Raw genomic sequence first — 22256 nt, forward strand, 5'->3', positions numbered from 1 at the left:
AAACTGAATACATAACATATAAAGATACATAAATTTCCATACAAATATCTTCTTTACCAGCTGTAATTAAGATATTTGCATGTAAAGAGAACAGTGTGTTCCCTTGACTTCCTCCTGGTAGGGAATTGTATTTTTCTCCTAATCCTCAAAACCCAAGACTTTGTGATCTGTTTAGTGTCTAACCAGGAGGAGGAGGGGGAAGAAGAGGAGGAAGAAAAGGAGGAAGAAGAGGCAGAGGAGTGCATCAATATAGCGTCTGAAATTTAGAATTTTAAACACAGTCTTTACTAGTGGTTACTAGTTCTTGTTTTCGGACCTAGCTCATTCCACAGGACAAAACTGAAGTGGGGGTGGGGGAGAGCCCAAGAGAAAGTGGGCTTTAGCATCTGCTAAATCTCGAGTCAAGTACATAGATATGCCTTTGAATCCTGATCTTCTGCTTATGAAGCTATGTGACCTTGGGAAATTTTCCTAAATTCTCGAAGCCTTGGATCCTCATCTGAAACAGAGAGGAAGAGAGAACAATTTCTTCTTTTAGGCAGATTAAATAAGATTATGTATGCAAATTGCCTGGTTCCTATGAGGCACTCAATAGATGATAATTATTACTCTATGTAAGTGAATAAGGTAGAAATTATATATAAGAAATCTTGAATAATTTTGAATTACAAGCCAAGGTATTTCCCAGGATGGTCTTTGGTGCTGGATACTGAAATTGGAGGGGAGGAGAGTCTGGCGAGGAGTCCAGGAAACAAGAAACAAAGCTACTTACTCCATTGCGACTGGCTTAGACATTTGGGTTTGTCTCTCAGAAGTCCAGAAGGAAAGAGGAAGCATGTATTTGGTCAAGAGAAGAGCTTCCCATTGTAAAATTGGTAGGTCAAATTAGGAGCTAACTTTTGATAACTATAGACTGTGAATTCTATGGTTGACAAAGGTCTTCAGAATTAGAGCCCATTCTCCAGGTTCCTAAGTGTGTGCCATCCCCTGTTGCCCCAAGGGAAGATTTTGTGGTCATGTGCACCATGTGCACTAGTGCCTTGGGGATACAGACAATTATCTACAGAGAGATATAGATAAGATATGGATAGAGATATTAGATATATCTATATCTATATAGAGATATAGATATATATACAAAGATATACATAAGGCTGGTTTAAGTCTAGCTATACAAAGATCTAGATATACAAAGATCAATATACAAAGATCTACATAAGGCTGGTTCAAGTCTAGCCCTGCTTTTTCTCTTAATTGTCATAAGCAGTAGCATGATCACTGCTCACTCTTATGTATAACATGAGATCATGGATAGACAAGAGCTGTTGAAATGTTGGCTTGGTTTTATCACTACTACCATCACCACTGTTACCACCAGTGCCACCAGTATAATCTGCTTAGTAAATTATCATGTACACTCTGGGAAAAAAAAAAAAAATAAAGAGCCAAGTTTATCAACGTCCCATCCCTGATTGGCAGAGGTGGTCAGTATGCCATCTCTCCCACTCTGCCAATCACCATGACAACCTTGGCTACCTTTTCCCCATTGAGTCGTGTTCTTTGGCCTCTACAGCTAGGATGGACCTTTGATTTGTGGTCCAGTTTGTTCTTGAAGTCGATCATTTTCTCATCCAGTGGTTGTCAACCCCCAGCCTCCCGATCTTTCTATTTCCTTATTTATTCATGTCCTTGAGTTATTTGGGTCCATGCATGTCCTGTAGTTCTACATACCCTAAATTTCCTTGAAAGCAAAGGAACCTACTGTTTTTATGATGCTGTTGAATAAAAGTGCTTAATTATATATATATAATTCTATGTCAAATATTTATAATGGGTAAGGAATAATGGCCTAAGCATTTAATCCATTTTAAGTGGATGCTTGTTAGTCCCCCCTTGCCGTACACCAATAATCACTGTGTGGGGACTCTGGTTAGATACATCTGTATCTGGATCTGCTTCCCCACCGAAGGGCCAAACATCTGCTTATCAGTGAAGATGCCTGAGGGAATGTCTCACATAATTAAAAGTCCCGTGAGACTGCAGTTAGCACCTGAAGAACAATCTATTAACAGGGGGCCAGATTATTCAAAGGCTATATGATCAAAGCATTCACTCCCAGTAAGTCAGTTTGTGTGGGAAGCTTTATCATACTGAGAAGGTTGCTTAAAGAAGAAGTCAGAGCAAGAAAGTCAGATGAGACAAATTATCAGTAGCATCCAGCTATGAAAGACTGATTCCTTGGCTTCCTAGTAGGTTCAGAAATACTGCAAGTCTTCTGCCCTAATCCATCCCACTCTCCTGACCGAAGCCAGAAGGGGATAAACATTTCCACCATCCAGTTCCATGTCTACTCCCTTTCCAGGTCTCTATGACCAGCCAATACCCCTCCTCAAAGATGGCTTGGAAGCCACTCAATCTCTTTGACTCTTTGAGATGACCTTGGGCATATATTCTTGTTTTCATCCATTTCATGCTGATCTTAAAGAGACCATTGTATATTCTTCATTTCTAAATAGAGAGGAGTTCCTTTACTATTAGAATCCCCAATGCTTTCCATGTTGCTTTTATACCTAAAGCAGGACTTACTGCTTGCAAATTGAATTGCCTTGATACCAAGTATTATATGCTGCAGGGATGGCTAGTAGACCTCAGGTACCAATTCTGATTGATAGTGGTTGCTCAGCATAGAATGAGCAAAGAAGTTGGTGGTTGTATCTAGAGTCAATAAAAAAGCATGTGGGATTAATTGGTGATACCTACCATGGGTATAGGGAAGGGAATTAGTGGTACCTATGTGATATTGTCCCAGTCCTAGCATATCCTATCCCAATCTGTGCTCTCAATTCAAGGATTCTCCTGGAACCCTTTAGTCATGCCCAAACCTTAGCTTCTCAGAGTTGGAGGGATCTAATAAGGTGTTAGTGTGAGTTTATTGAATACATCTGTGTTGAAGGATTGTGCACAGAGAGAGGACTTTGCCAGGTGGGCCTGAATTGGGTTTACATGTTCAAGTTCACATAGATGAGACTGGAATCCCAATTTCCTAATTTATCTTCTACTTGCATTTTCTCACTCTTCCTCTAAATGTTTTTGTTGGTAGTGGTGGGTTTTGTTTTTGTTTTTTAAGACCTTATGCTGTTCTTGGTAGATCTGCTTCCCCTCTGCCAAGATTTCCTTGTGGTCTAGATATAGCTTTTCCTCCCAGTTCTGTGCCACCTGCAACTTTTAGCAATGTACCAGCAATTACTTTCAGCATATTTTTAATTTTGGAGAACGTTGAATAACTCAAGAGGTTTGCTGCTGGAGTCTTGCTCCCAAGCAGTGTTGATCCAGTTATCAGCATTCTTGGAATATGGTCCCTCTATGGACTCTTCTTCACACACTGACCTCTTTGTTCATGAGTATTTTGTGAGAGTCCTTGTTAAATTCCTGGGTAAAATTTGGGTAACCAATCTATGCTGGCAAATTTGTGAAATTCCTGGCTAGAAATAAACTTGGAGATCATCTTGTCAAACCCACTTATTTAACAGATGGAGACATTGAACCGCAGAGAAAGAGAGAGCAGGTGTCTCTCAAGTTCATGCATCTGTTTAATGGTTGAGTCAAGGCAAGAATATTGGTGTCCCATCTCAGATCCAAGGCTTCTCTCTGATCATCATCAAAGTACTTGGAGGTCAGTTGGGCCAGGATTATTATTTCTATTTACAGGCCAGTGAACTGAGGTTCAGAAGATTAATTAGTATTCTTCAGATTACACAAAAAAATTGGGGCAGAGCAGTGTTGGGTTCAGTGCTCTGATTCATAGATAAGGTTTTTGAAGGAACATGGGGTCATTTTTTGAATAGAAGTTATAAATAGTGTACCAGTACAGTATGGTCTCTATGAGGTTAGGTAGACTTTAGAGTTAGAAATGTGAGCCTGTAATAGGCTAGTTCCATGATTTTTTTGCTAGTTGGGGTTGTGACAAAGATATTTATGGAAAAGGAGGCAAACACTGGGGGTTATTAATTAAAAAACAAGGAAAACTTAATTCAAGGAGTTTGGGAGTGTCTAGGGTGGTACTAAAACCAGCACCAGGAAGGTGATTTGGGCCAAGAGTAGTCCCAAAAACATAACACAGATTGAGTGAAACTGTAGAGTAGGGAAGAGATGCTGGGAGCAGGGAAGATGGTCATCAGAGATGAGGATGTTGAATGCTGTCCTAATACCTCTAAATATGCTGCAGTAAGTGATTTTTTTTTTTTTACATTTTTATTGTGAAAATGTTTTCTCAAGAGCATCTATCAACACCTGCTTGTTCATAGTAGCTCAGAATTTCTGAAATGGAAGATTCCAGGCCTTATTTGTCCAATCCCCTAACTCTGTATCTGATATATGGGAGCTATCTGCAAATGTCTGCTAAGTGAAATGCACAAGGAGGCAGGTACACCTCTTGGTGAATGACTGAACTGGGATGAAACTCCAGGGCACTGCAGTTTGGGACAATCAGAAATCACAAAACCAGCTTTTATCCCATTCAGAGATGCTCCAGGGAATTGTCCTCCACCATTTTGGTCTGGTAAATGGGCTTTGCAGTGTGTTCCTTGAGCCACAGATGTGGCAGGACTGGAAAACTCTAGAGTGGTAAAGCTCAGTGCCCCAGGCACGTACCTGTATTATGTGAAAATGCAACAAACCCACCCAGTAAGATAGTGGGTTCTTCTTCCTCGGTGATTTTCCAGGAAATCCCGATGACCACATTTGAGAGATGTTATAGAGACACATGTGTTGATCATGAGGTTACAGTAGATGACCTCAAAGTTTGCTTTTTTCCCAATTCTGAGATCTTGAGTCCCCTCCGTAATAGAAGGTGCTTAGGTAGGACAAAGCAGGAAAGTCATTTAAAGAGCCATTATTATGCATGTGCAAGGAGCTGTGTCAAGTATATATTTCTGGGATGCTATGAAATATTTCACCCTTCATATCTACAAATTCACACGTGTGCTTTCTTTCTCACTTCCCATACGCCTCACCATCTGTCACCTGCCCTCTCTAGCCCACTGCTCTCTCTGCCTGTGTCCTGCTCTGAAATCCTGAAGCTACTCTCCCTTCTTACTGCTTGAAAACCCATCTCTTCTACATTAAAGAAAAAAAATCTTCATTTGACCTTTCTGCCCCTTCCAACTCTCTTCAACTACTAAAATAGGTCATCTTATCTTCTGTCTTAATTTTTGGGCTTCTGATCTCACCACTTCATTGACTCTAGATTTTGGGGGTCACTATCTCATCTTGGAAAAATTCAAATGCCTTTCCTCTAAGAACTCTAATCTTTTTCTGAACTATCTGTTGAATGACATTATTAATAGCTGCCCCATTCTTTCTCTACCCTCTGCTCCCTCGCTGCTTAGCATTCTTGTTCAGTGCCCTCATGACGCCTGGCTTCACAATGGACTCCCCATTCCAGCCATGCTTTACCTCGTCCATTGGTTTCTCTTCTTCGTCTCCTTCTGTGTTCTGGTCCTGCTATTTTGGACATCAACTTTGGGAAACCTCAGATTTACATTTTTAGCCTCCACCTCTTCTCTCTTTGATTGCTTAAGCTTTTAGCCTCCCATGGAGAATTCTCTGGTGATTCAAACTTGCCTTGTTGGAGGTAAAAGTCACCATGGCCACCTCCTGCTTCTCAAAGAGCCCATTGGCATCAGTGAAAACCCTCTTGGGATGTTTCCCAAAGTTGAGTCATTTTGGAATCTGCCTCTTCATCACTTGTACTTGACTCCTTACCTGTTCCTGCTCTGTCTTTACTCCAGGGTCACATTTCCTTTGTGTGTTGGCAGGAACTGCCCTGGTACACTCCCTGACCAGACCAATTCTTGGATCAATGCATGCACCTTCAGACTCAGAGTCATCCTACCCATGCTCCATGAACCTTCCATCACCCCAGCTGCTGCTTTAAGAGATTTGAGTGAATCCTCATTTCCCAAAGTGGCAAATTTCTTACCCTGGCCTCCAGGGCCCTCAGGCACCTGCCATGTTGTTTCTTGACTGCTCCCACAAGAAAACCCTTCCGTTCCATCCCAGCCAGTCTACCCGCCATTCCTCAGTGGCACTCACTCATTTCCAATGTTGCCTGAGACCTTCTGTATACATTCCCTAGGGCTGCTGTAACAAAATACCACAGACTGGGTGGCTTACACAATAGAAACTTATTTCCTCACAGTTCTGGAGGCTGGAGGTCTGAGACCAAAGTATCCACATGGTTGGTATCTTCTCAGGCTTCTCACCTTGACTTGTAGATGCTATCTTCTCCCCATGTCTTTACATCCTTTACCTTCTGTGAACATCTATGTCCAAATCCTCCATTCTTGTGAGGATACCTGTCACATTGGATTAGGACCCACCCTCATGATCTTGTTTTACCTTAATTACGTTTCTGACTTTGAGGTACTAGGACTTAAGAATAATGAATTCTGGGGGGGGACACTGTTCAGCCCATAACATCTTCTCTCAACTTACCTCCTGTTCTTTCATTTCTCTTTCTTCTTTCTATTCCTCACCATCATCAAAACCTAGTGGTCCCATTTCACTTGCTCATTGGATGGTCTCCCCAGAATCATCCTATTGGTTTACGCACCAAAATGCGATGCTTCATGAACATGCTTCTTTGTTGGGTCCTTCTGATGTTTCTCTGCCTCTGGCTTGACTGAGAGCAGGGGCTAGGTCTCTTGTCTTTTGAACAAGAAGCACTTGAGAAATGCTTTTGCTAAGTCACTGAATGTCCCTTCTCGAAGGCCACCTAATGTACCCACTTCTCTGACTTCTCAAGAGGCATTTCAAGGGGAATGAGTTTTTCCCAAGTGGTAATGGAGAACATACACACTGATTCTGTTGACAGCAAGGAGGAAGGCTGAGGATCCACCCAGATGACATCCAACTAGCTCACCTCCTTTCCAAACCAGACAGGTGGGAAAGGGGATCTGGGAAGGAAGCCCTGAAAGTAGCGGTGAATTCAGTGATTTTTCTGCTGGAGATAGGAACGACCAATATTCCCTCAGAAACTTTGGAGAAGTGCTATGTCTTGGAATTAAGGAGGTGAAAATTCTGGATAAAACCCACTTCTTTCAGAGTGGTAGTTGGCTGGGAGGCTCATCTTGTTGGAAGTAGAATTGAGCCCTTGGTGGGAAGCCAGTTGGATCTTGGTAGAAAACCAGAAGGAAGACAGCAGGGCACCGTGTATTAAGAGTGGTGTGATGGTGTGCCTGCTGAGCTGTGGGTTGCCTCTCTGGGTGGACCCCTGAGTGAGGACCGTGGAGCTGAGTTGATGCTGTCAGCCTTTCCCCCCACTGGTGTGAGAGGCGTTTGGAGGCTGTGGCCAGGAGAGACTTGCCGTTCACTTAAAGATATACCCATTCCTTCTCCTCCCTTCTTTCATCCTTCCATGCTTTCTTCCTCTGCCTTCATCCTCTCTTCTCTCTTCCCCTACCCTGCTCTCTCCTCCATTCACTGTCAGGAAGGGCCATGCCAGAAGGGCCCGATCAGCGTGTCATGGCAGCGCCAGAGGCTAGCAGCGCCAGCAGCTTCCACAGTGAGTCTGGATTTTGTTTCTGGGGCCAGGGGGCTGGGCAGGGCAGTCCACACCCAGACGGACAGCTTGCAGACTTTGGAGAGGAACTTCCATGGGCCAGGGCTGCTTCCCTCCTCTCCTTCCCTGCCTCCCAGCAGAGGGACATCATTTCACTTCCATGGAAGTTTCCTGCCAAAGCCATCGATGTGCTTGGGATGTCTCATGGGGAGGAAGCATGGTGGGGGTGGGAGGGGCCATAGTCTGCTAAAATTAGGTGCACATCTGGGAGAAACGCCCGAGTTCAAATGGCTGCCAAGGATTCTGTCCAAGCCTGTGTGTGTGGTGGAGGCTGGAGGCTCTGCATGGACGGTGGTTTGGCTGCTTTCTTGCATTTCAGGAAGTGTGACCTTGAGTTTTGCGCACATGTTGGGTGCCTACACTCCCTTTAAGGAACTGAGAATGCCACATAGGCTCAAGGATCTGCTGAACCAGAGGTCTCCCTATTGACCTTAGATGAAGCTTGTCTAAGAAATTGAATGTTTAGGGTAGTTATTACAGAGCCCCATGACTGAGTCATCTCTCTGAGGATCGGGGGGAAAGTTTTTACCATCCCCATGTTAATTTCTGTTGTAGTTTTGGGCATGGAGACGGACATAACGTGGAATCAGTCAAAGTTCCATCTGTCTTGCCTTAATCATCAGACTGAACTGGATGGCTTCCTTCCACTTTTTGCCTAGGAGCTGTTCCCTTTGTTTGGGGAATGATCCATTTGGGAAAATAGAACCACACAATTTACCTATCCAGCCTTAAAAATCTTACCCAGTCCAGGAGCCCACACGTCCATCTCGAAATGTTTTCCCACAGGCCAGATGCTGTTTCCAAATATTGATGGGGTGTGATGTAGTTCATTTTGAAGTGAAAAACCTCCAGTCTCTAATATGTGATATTATCCTGAGGCTGCAGTCTTATGGGCAGGTGCATGGGGATACTTTTCCAATTTCATTCATTTCTCCTGTGATATGGCTAGGGAGGTAAATTAAGCATAGCTTCCCAAGTTCTAGCAGGATCACGTTTTTATAGGTATCTCCTCTTGGCACTGTTACTAATAATGGCATTAGAGTTTAGGATTTTTCAACACTAACAGCTGTGTAGAATTAGAGTTTATCAGAATGAACATGTTTGCCAGCCTTGTGAGAATATTTAGAGGAGGACCATTATACAAGATTAATCAATCTCTTCTCATGCTTTTAAACATCCTATGTATTTCACTCACCTCAGGGTAAAACTCTTGGTTTGAGGAGTTGACAGGTTTAATTTAAGTATCAAGCTGGTCAAATTTATTAATTAAATTGAACAACTACTTATTATTAATCAACTCTGTATATTTGATTGTCTAAACTTGGACACCCCTGAGACTGAAAAAAGGAAACTATTAATAATTAAATCGATACCACAGACATAAACTGTTACCTTCCCTGGTAAATTGGGACACCCATGTATCGTGAGCTAGGGGATACAAGTGTGATTGAAATAGGCAAAAATCTCTGCCCTTAATAAGGGAAATAGAAAATAAAGTAGAATAGACAGTATGTAAGAGAATAGTAGATCCTTAGGAAAAAAATAAAACACAGAAGGAAAAAAGAAGTGCTTGGTGGTAGTAGTGGTTGTGGTGATGGTTGTGTGTGTGTGTGTATCTATCTGTGTGTGTGAGTATGTGTGTGTGTGTGCATGCACACAAGTTTAGACAGGGAGGTCAAAGCAGTTGAGTTGCCTAAAAATATAATGTATTTTAGTTTATTTAGTTGATTTAATTTAGCCAAGGAGGGCTCCCAGGACTTGGATAAAATTTTTCTGAAACAAGTCAGATTTAGACATTCTGAATCCAAAGCAAGGAACACTCACAAACCTCGGAATGACAGAAATAGAGAAGGGAGAATCAGGTGGCCGTGGTGTTGGAAGCCTACCTTGTCTGCTCAACAGTTAGATTTCCCCTCTGACTGACACGATGGAGAGACTTTGAGAAAGTGAGTGAGCCTGTGGGCCTCTCCACTTGGGAGAGCATCTTATAGAAAGCCCCTCAGTCTATGACTTGCCCTGGCCATCCAGGACATCTTCAGGGCCTTTCTTCTTCCATCTGGTGTCCTCGGGGTTGGTCAGGGATGGCGGCTTAACTTTGCTGAACACCTACACTTGGAGTAGGTGAATTTATTTAATCCATACTGTTCCCATGAAGAGGTTATCATAGAGCCATTTTAGTGAGGAGAACACTGACATTTAAACCCAACACTGGAAAACCGTGGAGCCAGGATTGAAGCCTAGGTAGCTCTGAATCTAAAATCCTGCCTTAAGCAGTTAGTCTTAGCATTCACCCAAAGAGACCCATTAGCAGGAAATGGGAGAAAGAAAGGAGAGGTAGGACTTCCTAGGGTACCCGCAAGGTCCCGTGAATGGGCTTCTTTGCATGGCTGGATCAGGAGCAATAGATATTGTTGGGGTGGTTGTTGATGTCTTTGCTGATGGTGCATGAATGTACAGCAACTTCTCCTGCTTGTCCGTGCGTCATTGTCATCGGGAATGGGGACAGGCATGGAAAACTTGGGGGGCATGAGAGCAAGTCTCCCTGTTGTGGCATCCATCCCAGGCAGAGGTGGAAGTGGACTTCAGTGTGTCAGTGTTTCTGGGTTTCACGCACGTTGGAAGGAGGGACGGTGCATGGGTCTGTGGGTAGATAATAGGGGTGGGGAGAATGCATGTGGAGGTCTGAGGCTGGATAAAGGTTTTCTGACAGGGGTCTGAGTCAAGAGTTGAGTTTGAAGAGAATCCTAAATTTCCTGCCTGCCTTTGTGAATGGAATCCACAGAATGACCACATCCAGTCTTGGGACTGCTATTAGCAAGAAGCAGGATGTCTCTGGACCATATCTTATGGTTATACTTAACATCCATCTCACCGCATAACCTTGTATTTATGTGTAATGAACATTTATATACTTCCCAGAAAAAAAAAATAGGTAGCATCTCATTTTATGCAGAAGCTCCTGGTAAAGCAATATGGCAAGCGAGCCATCATTTATATGCACCCAAGAGAGCTGCTATAGCAAAGCGAGGAATTATTTTGAGATGTCAATAACACTCTCTGGTTTGCCTTTTATGCTAAAGGAGAGAGCATTTCCACTTACGACACTCTTATTTTCTTGGACTTCTGTAACATATTTATCCAAAGATTTCAATGAACGTCAAGGCTGTGTCTCTTTCAGTGTCACAGTATGTGTCATACAGGTAGAGAGAAGTTATTACTCTGTCATTTACCAAGGGTTTTCTTCATCATCACAATGTCAGTGTCACTTAGGTATATACTCCAGGCATATGAATGTCTCTCACTGTGGTCTTCCAACTACTGGATTATGACTACTCCATCAAGTCCTGGTTCTTTACTGCTTATGGACTGTTGTCTAGTTTCCCTCCATCATTTTGCTACTCAGGGCTAGGGAGCAGAGAATCCTTCATCTGCCTCCATGGGGAACTCTCCTCTGACTTATCCCACTGAGTCTTTTGCCTTTCTGACAAAAAAACAAATGGGCAAGTAAACTACCTTTTCTTCTAAGATGTTAACTCATCTCAGCATCATTTGGCTTCTCTATTCTACCCCCGTGCCCTGTGGACTCCCAGTTGGGAACAGGGGTAAGGATTGGAAAAGTCTGGTTCTATTTCGAGCTGACAAGGATATCCCTCCTTTCCCTGGTTCCAGAAGGCTCACCCTACTACTCACACATCCAGGGTCTGTCAGAATTCTAGGAAGTGTGTAGGTGCAGCTGGAAGGACAGGGCCCAGGCCTTCGACAGAAGTCTGTGAGAGCACATAGTCACAAGTGTGCCCCAGTCCAGAGACCTCCTTAGAAACCTGGCTAGGGACACACCCTTTTGCACCAGAAGCCCAAGGGTATATGTCTCTCCCCAAATGGGCCCAGTTGTGCTGAGGAACCCGAGAACATTTATGCATCTCTGCCTGCCCAGGCCATACAATGGGTACTTTGGGTGAGGGTTTTCACCCCTCTCTGTGCAGTGGTGTGCTTCAGCTGCCGCTGAGGGCATGGTTTGGGACAGGGTGCAGCAGAGTGTCTATGAGCCGGCGAGTATTCTAACACACGCTAGGACTTTGATAGTTTCACAGCCCTAATGGTGAAGACTGTGATTTTCTACCTTCTGTTGCTTCCCGAGCCTTGAAGTTCATGATGGTTATGATGGCCTCTTGGCCAGAGAACCCAATACCTTGTCCTGTGGAAGATGCCTTTTAATTATGCAGTACCTCATGTCCTTATAGGTTCAGGGACATCAGCTGGTGTTCCCAGAGCTAGTCCTTTGAGTTCTCAGCTGGAGATTTATCCAGAGCTAGGAACTCTGCCCTTTGAATGGTAATTAATCTTCAAACTCATAGCTCCCTTAACATTTTGCTCTCTGATGATCTGAAAATAGAGGTCTCCTCTCAGAGCAACCTCCCAGAACTGCAAGACAGAAGTTTCCTGGAATGGGGTTGAGCCCAGGTCTTCCGGTGAAGGGGCTGAGAGATTCACAGGGATGGGGACAGTGAAGGGAGGGGCATTGTTCCAGATGTGCCATCCAGGACGGTTCATTAGGAAGGTCCCTATCATCTTTGTGATGGGATTCTGTACTCCTCACTCTGGGTTTTATCTTCAAAGTTGGTCAAGTCTGTTTGCTCCTGCAATTCTTTTGGGACAAATGACTCATGAGAAACCCATTTGTCCGGAAGAATTGCGACAGGACCTCCTGTGTGGGGATGCTGGAGGGGATTAGATCACATGAGTTCCGCTATCTCTGTTGGCCGCGTCAGCTGGGTCTCTCTTGAGCATTAGTTGGTTCCTCTGATTTTTGTGGCCTCCTCCCATCCTGGCACTTGTGGCTAGCCCTAATGGAAAGTAGATGTCTAATGTAACCTCCAGCCTAATGCTCTGGGCTAAAGAAGCCTGTGTGTGGGCGGATGCTGCCATGCAAGGAAAGCTTTCAGTACAAGTGCAGGTCTCTGAGCCCCATGTTTGTAGGCTGTGTCCCTGTAATGCTTTATGGCTGGTGAAGCCCGGGTATGTGGTGCCACCATACAGGGTGGGAAAGGAGAAAAGGTCATTCTGCGGATGAGAGAGGGCATGTTGCAGTGGGCAGTTGGTTTCTATCCAGGCCTCTGGGATCTCTCTCGAGTCTTTCTTCTTAGGTTCATTTCTAGAAATAGACATTTTATTCCTAGGGATAGAAACTAAATTGAGAGTCGAATTTTCCAGCGTTCTATCAAGATTCTTTCAGCTGCAAGTGATAGAAACCTAATCCAATCCATCGTAAGCAAAAAGGCAATGTATTGTGTCCATAATCATAGAATCCAGATTTAAGACTTATTTCTGCTGTGGCCTAATTTTAAGACCGGACTAAATCCCCAGGCTTGCCATACATTGCTCTCTCTCTCCCCCTCCTTCCTCCCATCGCCGCTCAATCTTCCTACCATCCCTCCTTCTGTCTGTCTTCCCCTTTTTCTGCCTGAGACAGTGATCTCAGGGAAAGAGATGATAATGGGGAAATAGATTCCCAAACCATCAAGACTGATGAATTTTGGAAATCATGATGATAAAATGCCTCAGTGGCTGAGCAGGGGATCTGGGGCCTTGATGTTCAGTGACAAAGACTTGCCTGCCCTGGAGATGCCTTGCCATTGGGAGCCCCAGTGACCAGGCACGAAATGATTGGTGTTGTTTGAGGTAGGCCAGGCTTTATGCTGGAGAAGCTGCAGAGGAAGGACTAAGGAAGCAACACCCACCACGGACTGCATTCTCCAGTCTCTCTATGAGGACCATTCGGTGTTTCCTTGTGTCATTTTGATGAGCCCTCTCTGGGCCGATGTAGGCTCCTGTCTTCGTTCGTGATAGCTGCAGATTTAGTTATTTCTGAATGAAAAGGCCCTTTTCAGCTTTTATGGGTGCTTTTATAGAAATAAAGTCTAGGATTCCTATCACACTTTCCCAAATCTGCCACCTCAACCCATCCATTTATATGCCTTTTAACATCCCAGAGAGTCTTCTTTCACCTTGGGTGTGTGTAAGAGCTCTGAGTCGGTGGTCGAGAAGAGTGTTGTTGGCTTTGGAATCAGCCTCGGGTAGGCACAAGGCTTGGATCTTCCACTCTGCAGCCTTTTGAACTCACCGAAGTTGCTTCACCCTTTTCTTCCTTCCTCTGCACAAGGCTGTTGATAAGACGTTTCTACAGTCAAGGCACATTGGGAGGACTGAAGGAAGCAATGCGTTTTAATTCATTTAGCACAGATCCTGGCAGAGGTTAGGCACTAAGCAAGTTGCTCTGTCCCCGAGACAAGCCTTCCACCTCTAGCCTCAACCTTGGAATACTGAAAGCATCTCTTTCTGCCTGTTATGAGAAATCCAGAGGAGGCCTCAACTGTTGGAATCACCTACCCCAGACTTAGCCTCGCTCCACCTCTGGGGGACCCACCAACCAGGTGACCCTGAGAAAGATTCCTCACCCAGTTTCAATTAGCCTAAAAACAAGATGTCCACTTGCTCCAAACCTCCTTCCATGCTTTTAGAGACAGGAATGTGCATAATCGAGTAGGAACGTCTTTGGGGAAAAAAACAAAAAAACAAAAACCAAACTACCCAACTGTGATTACTGGCTTAGCATTTAAGACTTTCTCCTGGGTTCATCCTCGGAGCAGCCTTCCCTCGCCTTTGGACCTTGAAGGGCAAGCCAAGAGGTAGGGCTTGTTTATGCAAAGGGAGAAGGAGGCACTCACAGCTGCGAGCCTCAGGTTATGGCTTGGGATACCAGATGCTGTGTGGGGGGAAAGCTTCTCCTTGCCTTTCATCTGAGACCACCCTTGGCTCACACCCTTTGCTGCAAAGAGGCACTCTGGGGTCCCGTTGCAGAATAGTGGGCTGTGTGAAACTCATGGGTCTCAGAGCTCTAACCTCACAGCGCCAGGAGGGGCAGCCAGAGGTCATCCAGTGTCTGCCTCCCCAAATTCTTGTACTTTGGAAGCAGATGATGCCTAAAGGCCAACAAGCCCAGCCCTTTTCCTCACCCTACCAGTTTTACAGATGAGACTCCGGGGCCCAGGGATGAACCAGGTGGTATGATGTAAACCTCAGTCAGGGCCCCGGGGCTTCTGGGTTCTGGCCCATTGCTCTTGTTGGCCTGTTTGCAGCACACATGTACACACACACACATACACACATGCACACACACGCACATGCATACACATGCCACTCTGGAAACTCAGGCTACCAACCCCAGAGAGGGTCTTGAGACGAGCTTTTGTTCCGTTCTCTCAGCGTATTGATTCAGACGGGAACATTTGGCTTTGGAAAATCTCAAGCAGTTTTCCAATGCAGAAGAATCTTTGCAGCCCTTTGCTCTGGCAGTGTAATCGTTACAGATGTGAGCAGGAGAGCAGGAGGAAGCAGAGGGTGCCCAAGCTGAGAGGGGCATGCTGGCAGCACTGGAGCGAGAGCTCAGACGACCTGAGTCTTGGTCCGGGGCTCTCTGCACCCTATTCCATGGGGCCAGATCTTGCTTCCAGCTTCCTCCCTCCTAGAATGCTTTGAGGCATCTCTAGGCACCGTGTAGGTTGTGTGATTGTGTTAATTAATACCCCTTTCCTGGAACTTCTCAGGGGACTGGCTAACTAGGGCTAACTAGGGACCCGCAATGCATTAAAAAAGTAGTGGTAGTAACTTCTGTTTATGACTCACTTCGCAGTTCACAGGAGCCTCAGCTGCTGTTATCAGGCATCTGTAGGCTGCCCTGAGGACATCATCCCATCATGTTTTCTAAGTCGAATCCCCGGCTTTAACTGAAGGTGGGGGATTCTATCTGCCCTTTCACATTTGTGGTCTGGCCAGAGATCCAGCAAGTGATCTGTGGCCTCTGTCCTCCTGGGTGCCAAAGGAACTTCCTTCAGAATTAGAGGGTCTTATTTCATGACTCAGAGAAGAATCCCATTTTCCGTTGGGTGTAGCAGTGCTCTGAATTTTCCAGAAAGCGCTGGGTGTGTGAAAAGGCGCTTAACGTTTGCATCTCCTGGCCCTATGAGGAACTGCTCTAGATGAGTTAGCAGGTGGACAGGAAACTTGGCTTCAGCTCAGAGAAGCTGGATAAGGCAGCTTCTCGTGGAAGGAGTCCTGTCCCATGATGCTCCTCCAGCTTTCCTTTGCCTAGGGATGTAGCCGGCGCCTGTAGGTTGTGGTGTGTATTGTTTACTGAAGTAATTAAAATATGCAAAGTGTTCCCTGTCCCCCATTTTACGCTCCTTCCCCAGCTATTTCTGGCATTTTCAGTTGGCAGTTAATAAAACAAAAGGGGGGCCCAAAGGCCCGCATCTCCCTCCAGCTAGAATGATTAATTTGGAGTGGTTTGGAAGTCGCAGACTTTACCTCTAGCTACAGCCGTGCCTTCTTGGCGGATCCGTTCAACTTGCTCCAAGCACTGGAACCAGGGGACCGTGAATGCCTCGTGAAGGGCACAGGGCAGGTGGGGGGAGCGAGTGGGAAGGGGGCAAAGGTCTGGTTTGTTGATTATCATAGCACAAAACCGGAGGAGACGTCTCCTTCCTCAGGGTAAGCAGGCGTGGAAAGAGCTATGACCAAGGACACTGGAAATTTACTTCCTAATCCAGCCTAAATGTCCACCACCACCAAATACCCCTTCTACCCGCACACACAGAGATTCAAAACCTGTTCCCTTCTCGAGGCTGCTTCTCACAAATATTTGTAAGAGAGCCTTGTTTTCGCCATAGCAAGTGTTGCTCCCAGTTCTGGTTAACAGATACTATGTCAGTTGCTTTATGTGGGTTGTTTTATTCAATCATTTTCATTTTAGGAGGTGGAGAGCAGTTGATGTTCAACCAATGGGGAAACTGAGGCTCAGAGAGGTTAGCTGATTTCCTGAAGTGACGTGGCTATATGAGTTTGTAGCTGTGTGTTCGTCTGTGTATCTCGATGTTTATGGGCCCCCTACTCTAAGATCTGCTTAGGGGCGCGCTGCCTTCAGTTCCCGTTAGGAGGACGTTTTCTGTACCTACCAGCTTTTCTAATAGGACATCTTGTCCGTGCACTGAACAGAGTGTGCATAGTGTATTTTGGCATGGATGTCAGGCCTTGCCTCAGTTTACCTCCCCACCAGCCCAGACCCATAGCCACCTGCCTCCTTCTAACCTGTGGCCCAGAGAGATGAAAGATACACAAACCACGTCATACTCCGGGAATCATCACGATGAGGGATGTGGGGAGGCCACAGCTGCAAAACGTCTTTTGGACACAGTTAAGAAGCAGCCCCTCATGGTGACAGGTGTCAGATCAGGGCAGAAGTCCCTGTCACTGTTGGAAATAATGCTCTATGTTAACACTGTCAAGAGTCATTTCTTTTTCTCTCTTTCTTTTCTTTTTAAGATTTTATTTATTAATTTGAGAGGAAGAGAGAGAGAGAGCACAAGAGCAGGGGGAGAGAGAGGCAGACTCCCGAGGAGTAGGGAGCCCGAGGTAGATGTGGGGCTTGAACCGAGGGCCCTAGATCATGACCTGAGCCGAAAGCAGACATTTAACCCACTGAGCCACCCAGATGCCCCTCAAGAATCTGTTCATACCCTTGACTAGGCTTTATAAACAGTCTTCCATTAATCAGCCCTCCCAGAGTCTTTTGGATGTAAATGAAGGTGAGGAGAAGCGGCTGCCTGCTTCTTGGGCAGCTGATGGGGGGCCCCAGGAGGGGATGCGCAGGCATGTTCTCCCATGATCGCAGCATGCCATCCCCATCACAGACTTTGCAAGTGGCAGGTCCCCTGTGCGGGGCTCTTAGGATCTTGGAATTCAAAAGAAACGTTTTCAATTAAGAAAGCCAAGCAGTCCAGTTCCTCATCCAAAGCTAAGAGGTGGGCCCCTGGCCTGAGCTTACTTAGAAATGGGACCTCACGGGCTAGTAAGGGAGAATATTTTGTCACTTACTGGGAAAGCTCTTTCTCCGCCGTTGGTACAAGTCAGCTCTGGTCCCCGCTGGGCTTGGACAGAAGGCTCAGGTTTGGAGGATGATGTCCTAAAACTCGGATTGTGATTAAGGAATCCGATGTTGTCATCTTCAGGCTGATGGGTATTCAATCAATGGGATACACTTTCTGGTTACTGATGTCACTGAGAAGATGGCTGGAGGAGACAATTTACAGCTCGGTCTGCCTTTTGAGGAAAGAGATCCCTTCTCTTTTCTTTGCTTTTTAAATTCAAATCATCTTGTTTTTCCTTCTTTTTCCTGCCAGGAGGCCCAACACACAGGAAACCAAGTCATTGAACTCTACCGCATAGACTATGTTAACGATAGACTATGCTAACCATAGACTATACTAACCAGCTCAGTCTCCTCTATTCAGAGACTCGCATTAGCTGCTCTTCCTGGGTGTTGAGACCCTGTTTTTGTAAACAGCCCAGTAGTCCAAGTATCAGAGTCAGCAGCCACAATGATCCTGGAAACCTGTTCCCAGTGTTTGTAGGTGGAATTGCCTTGAACCCACAAAACCCACAAGGAGAAGGATCTGGAGTATCCATGGGATTCACATCCTGCTTGGCCCCTTTCTACCATGCTCTTGCTGACATTCCATCCCTGAGCTGATTTCATTACGCATAATTCAGGAATGGTGTCTTGTCGTAACGGACATTGAGCAGAATGTCCAAATTTCTGGAAAAAAAAAAAAAAAACCGGGAAGTGCTGCACAATAAGCATGAACACTAAGAAATTAGCACTTTGGAAGATGGTGTATACACATCTGTACATGTGTATACGAAAACCCTGCATGCTTCTGTTTCTTCTAATATCTCCCTGAGTTTCTGTACATGTTCTATATAGTTTATTCTTTTCCGTATAAGAAAGGTGAGTCTTCTGGAGGTTAAATGAGTTCCCTAAGGTTCCTTAGCTAGTAAAAGGCATTAGCTAAGTTATACGTTATCCCCTTTGTTCCTTCAGATTGTCTGTTTCCTTATCCTATACACACATTTTCAACATCAGTCATCATATTTTTTAGATTTCTTTTTGCCATTAAATCCCAAGCAAAGCCAATCTCATCTGAAAGAGAGTTTCTTCTGTTTGCTAAATAAGTCTGAATCTAAATCAGTCCCTTGGGAGCACAGCCAGAGCTAAGCAGGGTACAGTAAGAATCTAGATTTATCACAAGAAGGCTCTATTCTCCCATTTCCCTTTACCTGTTAGTGTTTGGGGAGCCCTTGGGGTTTGGGTGGATCAGTCTAGATCCAGAGTGATCCATGGGTCTCAGCTGAAGTGAGACCTCCAGCTCTGTTCAGTGCCTTGAGCTCTTACCAAGATCACGATGGTTTCCCCTGGAAGATCTGAATGCAGCCAGGACGCTCCACGTCTAGGCATCCGTAAAAAGAAAATAAGGACAAGTTATTTTTCAACCTACATCTTTGGACTTGCACTCTTTGCTCTATTAAAAAAAAATACTGCTTGGGGGTGATAAAGGACAGTGAGGTCTCTGAATGAGGGCCAGCATTTAGACAGGATTTAGAAAGGAGGAAACAAAAGGGGGAGTGATAGAAGGTATGTGTTCCTGGCCCTTCCATCTGAGAACTTGCTTCTGGCAGATGCAGCTCTAGGTGAGAGAGTTGGGGAGAATCACAATGGGCCTATTTATGATAGAGGCTCACACTGCCGAACAGCTTGGCTCTTAAACTCCTTGTATTTTTGGAAGACTCCAAGGGTTTTTCCTAATCCTGGGGCTAGAGGCTCAGTCTGAAACAGCCATTCCACTGAGATTCTGCTAAATGGATGCCTTTTGCATAAACTGTCACAAAGGCCCACTGGGGGGGGGGGGGCAGGCCTATAATGATGCCTTTGTGAGCCTCCTCTGTACCTCCCCTCCAGAGAATCCCAACGGCCTCCTCGACCCAGGGCTGAGGTCCTCTCTTTGTGTCTAGCAGAAGCAAGGTTATGGCTCATCCTACTGTATATATTGAGAAGAGAAGGGGAGGCAAAAAGAAGGCAAACAGTTCTGCTTTGTGAAGTCAGAAGTCCGATGTCACTATAGAAAATCCCAGGGTCTTATGTGTTTCGTCCATGGAATTTCTAGAACTGGGGTGAAGCCATGGACAGACATGCTTCTGTGACTGTACACACCCATACTGTAGAGATAAATCAGAGGAATGTTCAGATTAATACATCCCTAAGGCCTCACCCACACCACTGGGGAAACAGGGTTCTACTGGGTGACCCGACTTCTAAACACAACAGGAAGGACACAAAGAAGCTATAGAACTAAAATTTAAACTTTGTAAGACTAGTGTATTTCTGATTTCCATCCCTGTGTGTGTGTGTGTATTTTTTTTTCCTTCCAAGAATACATTTACACTGAAAACAAAAGCAAGAGTCTAGGGGACTTCCATTCCATCTCCTCTTCTTAGTGACCTTGGGCAAGTCACTGCCTCTCTTCTAAACCAGGTTCTCTGGCTAGAGGCAGGCTAGGTCAATGCCAAAATCTTTCCTACTCTGTACGTTCCTGAGGTAAAGCTTTAGCATTGACTTTCTCCTTTGGAGTTCTGGATTCCAACGAATGTTGGATTTGGGGAGATGGAGTGGGGGCAAGTACGCAGTAAGGCTGGTCCCCCAGAGAGCACCCTGGACGGAATACGGCTCTCACACCAAAGCAGCATGCCTGGAGAATGGGCCAATAGGGCTAGGCAGAGGGGTGAAAAGCTGGTTGGAAATACGGTGTCTGTAATTCAGAATAGCCAAGTGGGGAAAATAAGGAGAAACGATCAGGGACAGGGGGAGGGTGGGTAGAATAGGGGACGATCTGCAAGGCAGACTGCTTTGGTGGCCTCCGTCATACATGGGGAGGGAGCTATGAAGAGAGCCCAGCCACCAGGGTCGGGGAGCAGAGAGTGCAAAGTGTTAATTCGGGAAGGACAGTCATGTCCTTCTGAAGTTTTGAAGTTATCTGCAGAGTGAGTCAATGATTTAGAGTGGAACCACTTACTTTTGGTGCCTTGGAGACAGGATACATTTGAGGAGGACTTTGCATCTTTCCTCCTAGGTTTGGGCCATTTACTTCAGGAGTCATCCAAGGGAGATTCCAAGAGCCATGTGTGATCGGGGCATGGTCAACAGGCCCGTGTTTGTGTTAAGGACCCTACCTACCTGCGTGCACAATGACACTCACATAGGTTCATCTAAACTTTCCCCTTCCGGATACACGGGCGTATGTGTCTGTGTGCAGCCCATGTGTGTGAAAACCCCAGGCCCTCTGGAACGAGGGGGGCAGTGATTGTAAAGATGGTGGTGCTGGCTGCTGGGCTGCTGCTGGGGGCATGGTCAAGGTGACCCCCAGCCTTGGCTGATGAGTGGCTCGGACATGCAGAGCAGAGGGGCAGAGGCAGTCACTGGGGTAGGAGGGTGACCAGAAGAATTCCCAGGGGGGGAAGAGAGGGCACACGTTAAGCTTTCCGTCTTTTTCTTAATGCACATGGAGATTCTTTTATATGGTTCTATGTGCAATCAAGAAAGATTAAAATTGAATAAACTTAAAAAAAATGACACTGATGATAAATGGCAAGCTTTATGATTAAACTGTTTTGCCATTAATGTGCGTCGTGAAGCTTTTACAACTCTCCAGAAAGCTAGTGCCCTTCTCATGGACATTAACAGACTTCGACTTGGCCCACACAGATTAGCGATTGTGGAGGGAACTTGAATCCTTCCATTTGTTCCAGAAATATCACACCCCGTGAATCGGTGTTTTCTCACCTTCGCTGCATTGTGGTTTCTTTACCTGGAAAATATGGGTCACTTTGTCTCCTTGATACCTTGTCAGAGTCGCGGGAGCAGAGCCGTTTTGAACTTCTGGGAGCGAAGCGGGCTTCTGTGAGGTCTTTGCAAACCACCAGCTGCTCCTTTTCTGTGTGATTAGATGCAGAGAACTGAGGGGCCTTCTAGAGCTCAGAGTTCCTCTTTAACCCAGAGCAGTGCCATCCCTGGGCCTGCAGGGGAGTGGGTGTCTCTCTGTGGAAAAGAGCAAGATAGTGCCTTGTTCAGGGAAGATGGGAGAGGAGAGGCAGCCGTGGGGAGGTGGGGGGGAGGGGGACACTGCCCCCCCCCAAGCACTCTGTGCATGAGGGCATCTGTGCAACGGGGGGGGGGGGGGGGGGGGCTGAGATCCTCCTTTAGCTCATCACACTTTCAGTCCCACTACTCCTGGCCCACAGGGCAGGGTGGGGAGCCAGGGCTCAGGACTTAAAGAATTGGGGTTTGGGGATTTTGGGCTCTCCCTGGCTGGAGGTGAGGCAGCTGCTCCTGCTTCCCACCTTTTCCCTCCCCTCCCCTTCCCACCCTTTGTCCTCTCCCAGAGAGACAAGACTCCAAATTTCACACTGGTAGGGGCTCAGCCTCTGGACCTGTGGTCTTCAAACCTTGGTACCCCTAAAAGGATTTTGAAAAATCACCTATGCATGCCCCATGTACCTTTCAAGTTGCTATTATATAAAATCTCCAATGAAATTTCAAATAGTTGCATATGATGTCATTTCCAGAATATTGTAAATATTGGCATTAAAAAAAAATACATCACTCCTGTAATGTATCTAATGAACTTTAAATACCAGAGCAATTTGATACATCACAGTAACGAACGCTTAAACAGTCAGTTTTACATGG

General features: G+C 45.6%; 1 protein-coding gene across 5 annotated transcripts in view; it reads left to right on the forward strand.

Moving 5' to 3' along the window:
• The window catches only part of NTRK3 (neurotrophic receptor tyrosine kinase 3), a 382186-nt gene that overhangs the window by 330595 nt on the left and 29335 nt on the right, over window positions 1–22256 (forward strand). Inside the window, exon 16 of one of the 5 annotated variants that reach the window (XM_032342082.1) lies at window positions 7490–7564. The exons of the other annotated variants lie outside the window; for them this stretch is intronic. Within the exon in view, the coding sequence (XP_032197973.1) occupies window positions 7490–7564 (75 nt within the window). The remainder of the gene's footprint in view (window positions 1–7489; window positions 7565–22256) is intronic. 5 annotated transcript variants of the gene reach the window in all.

The sequence above is a fragment of the Mustela erminea genome, chromosome 5 (genome assembly GCF_009829155.1).
Source record: "Mustela erminea isolate mMusErm1 chromosome 5, mMusErm1.Pri, whole genome shotgun sequence".
Lineage (NCBI taxonomy): Eukaryota > Metazoa > Chordata > Mammalia > Carnivora > Mustelidae > Mustela > Mustela erminea.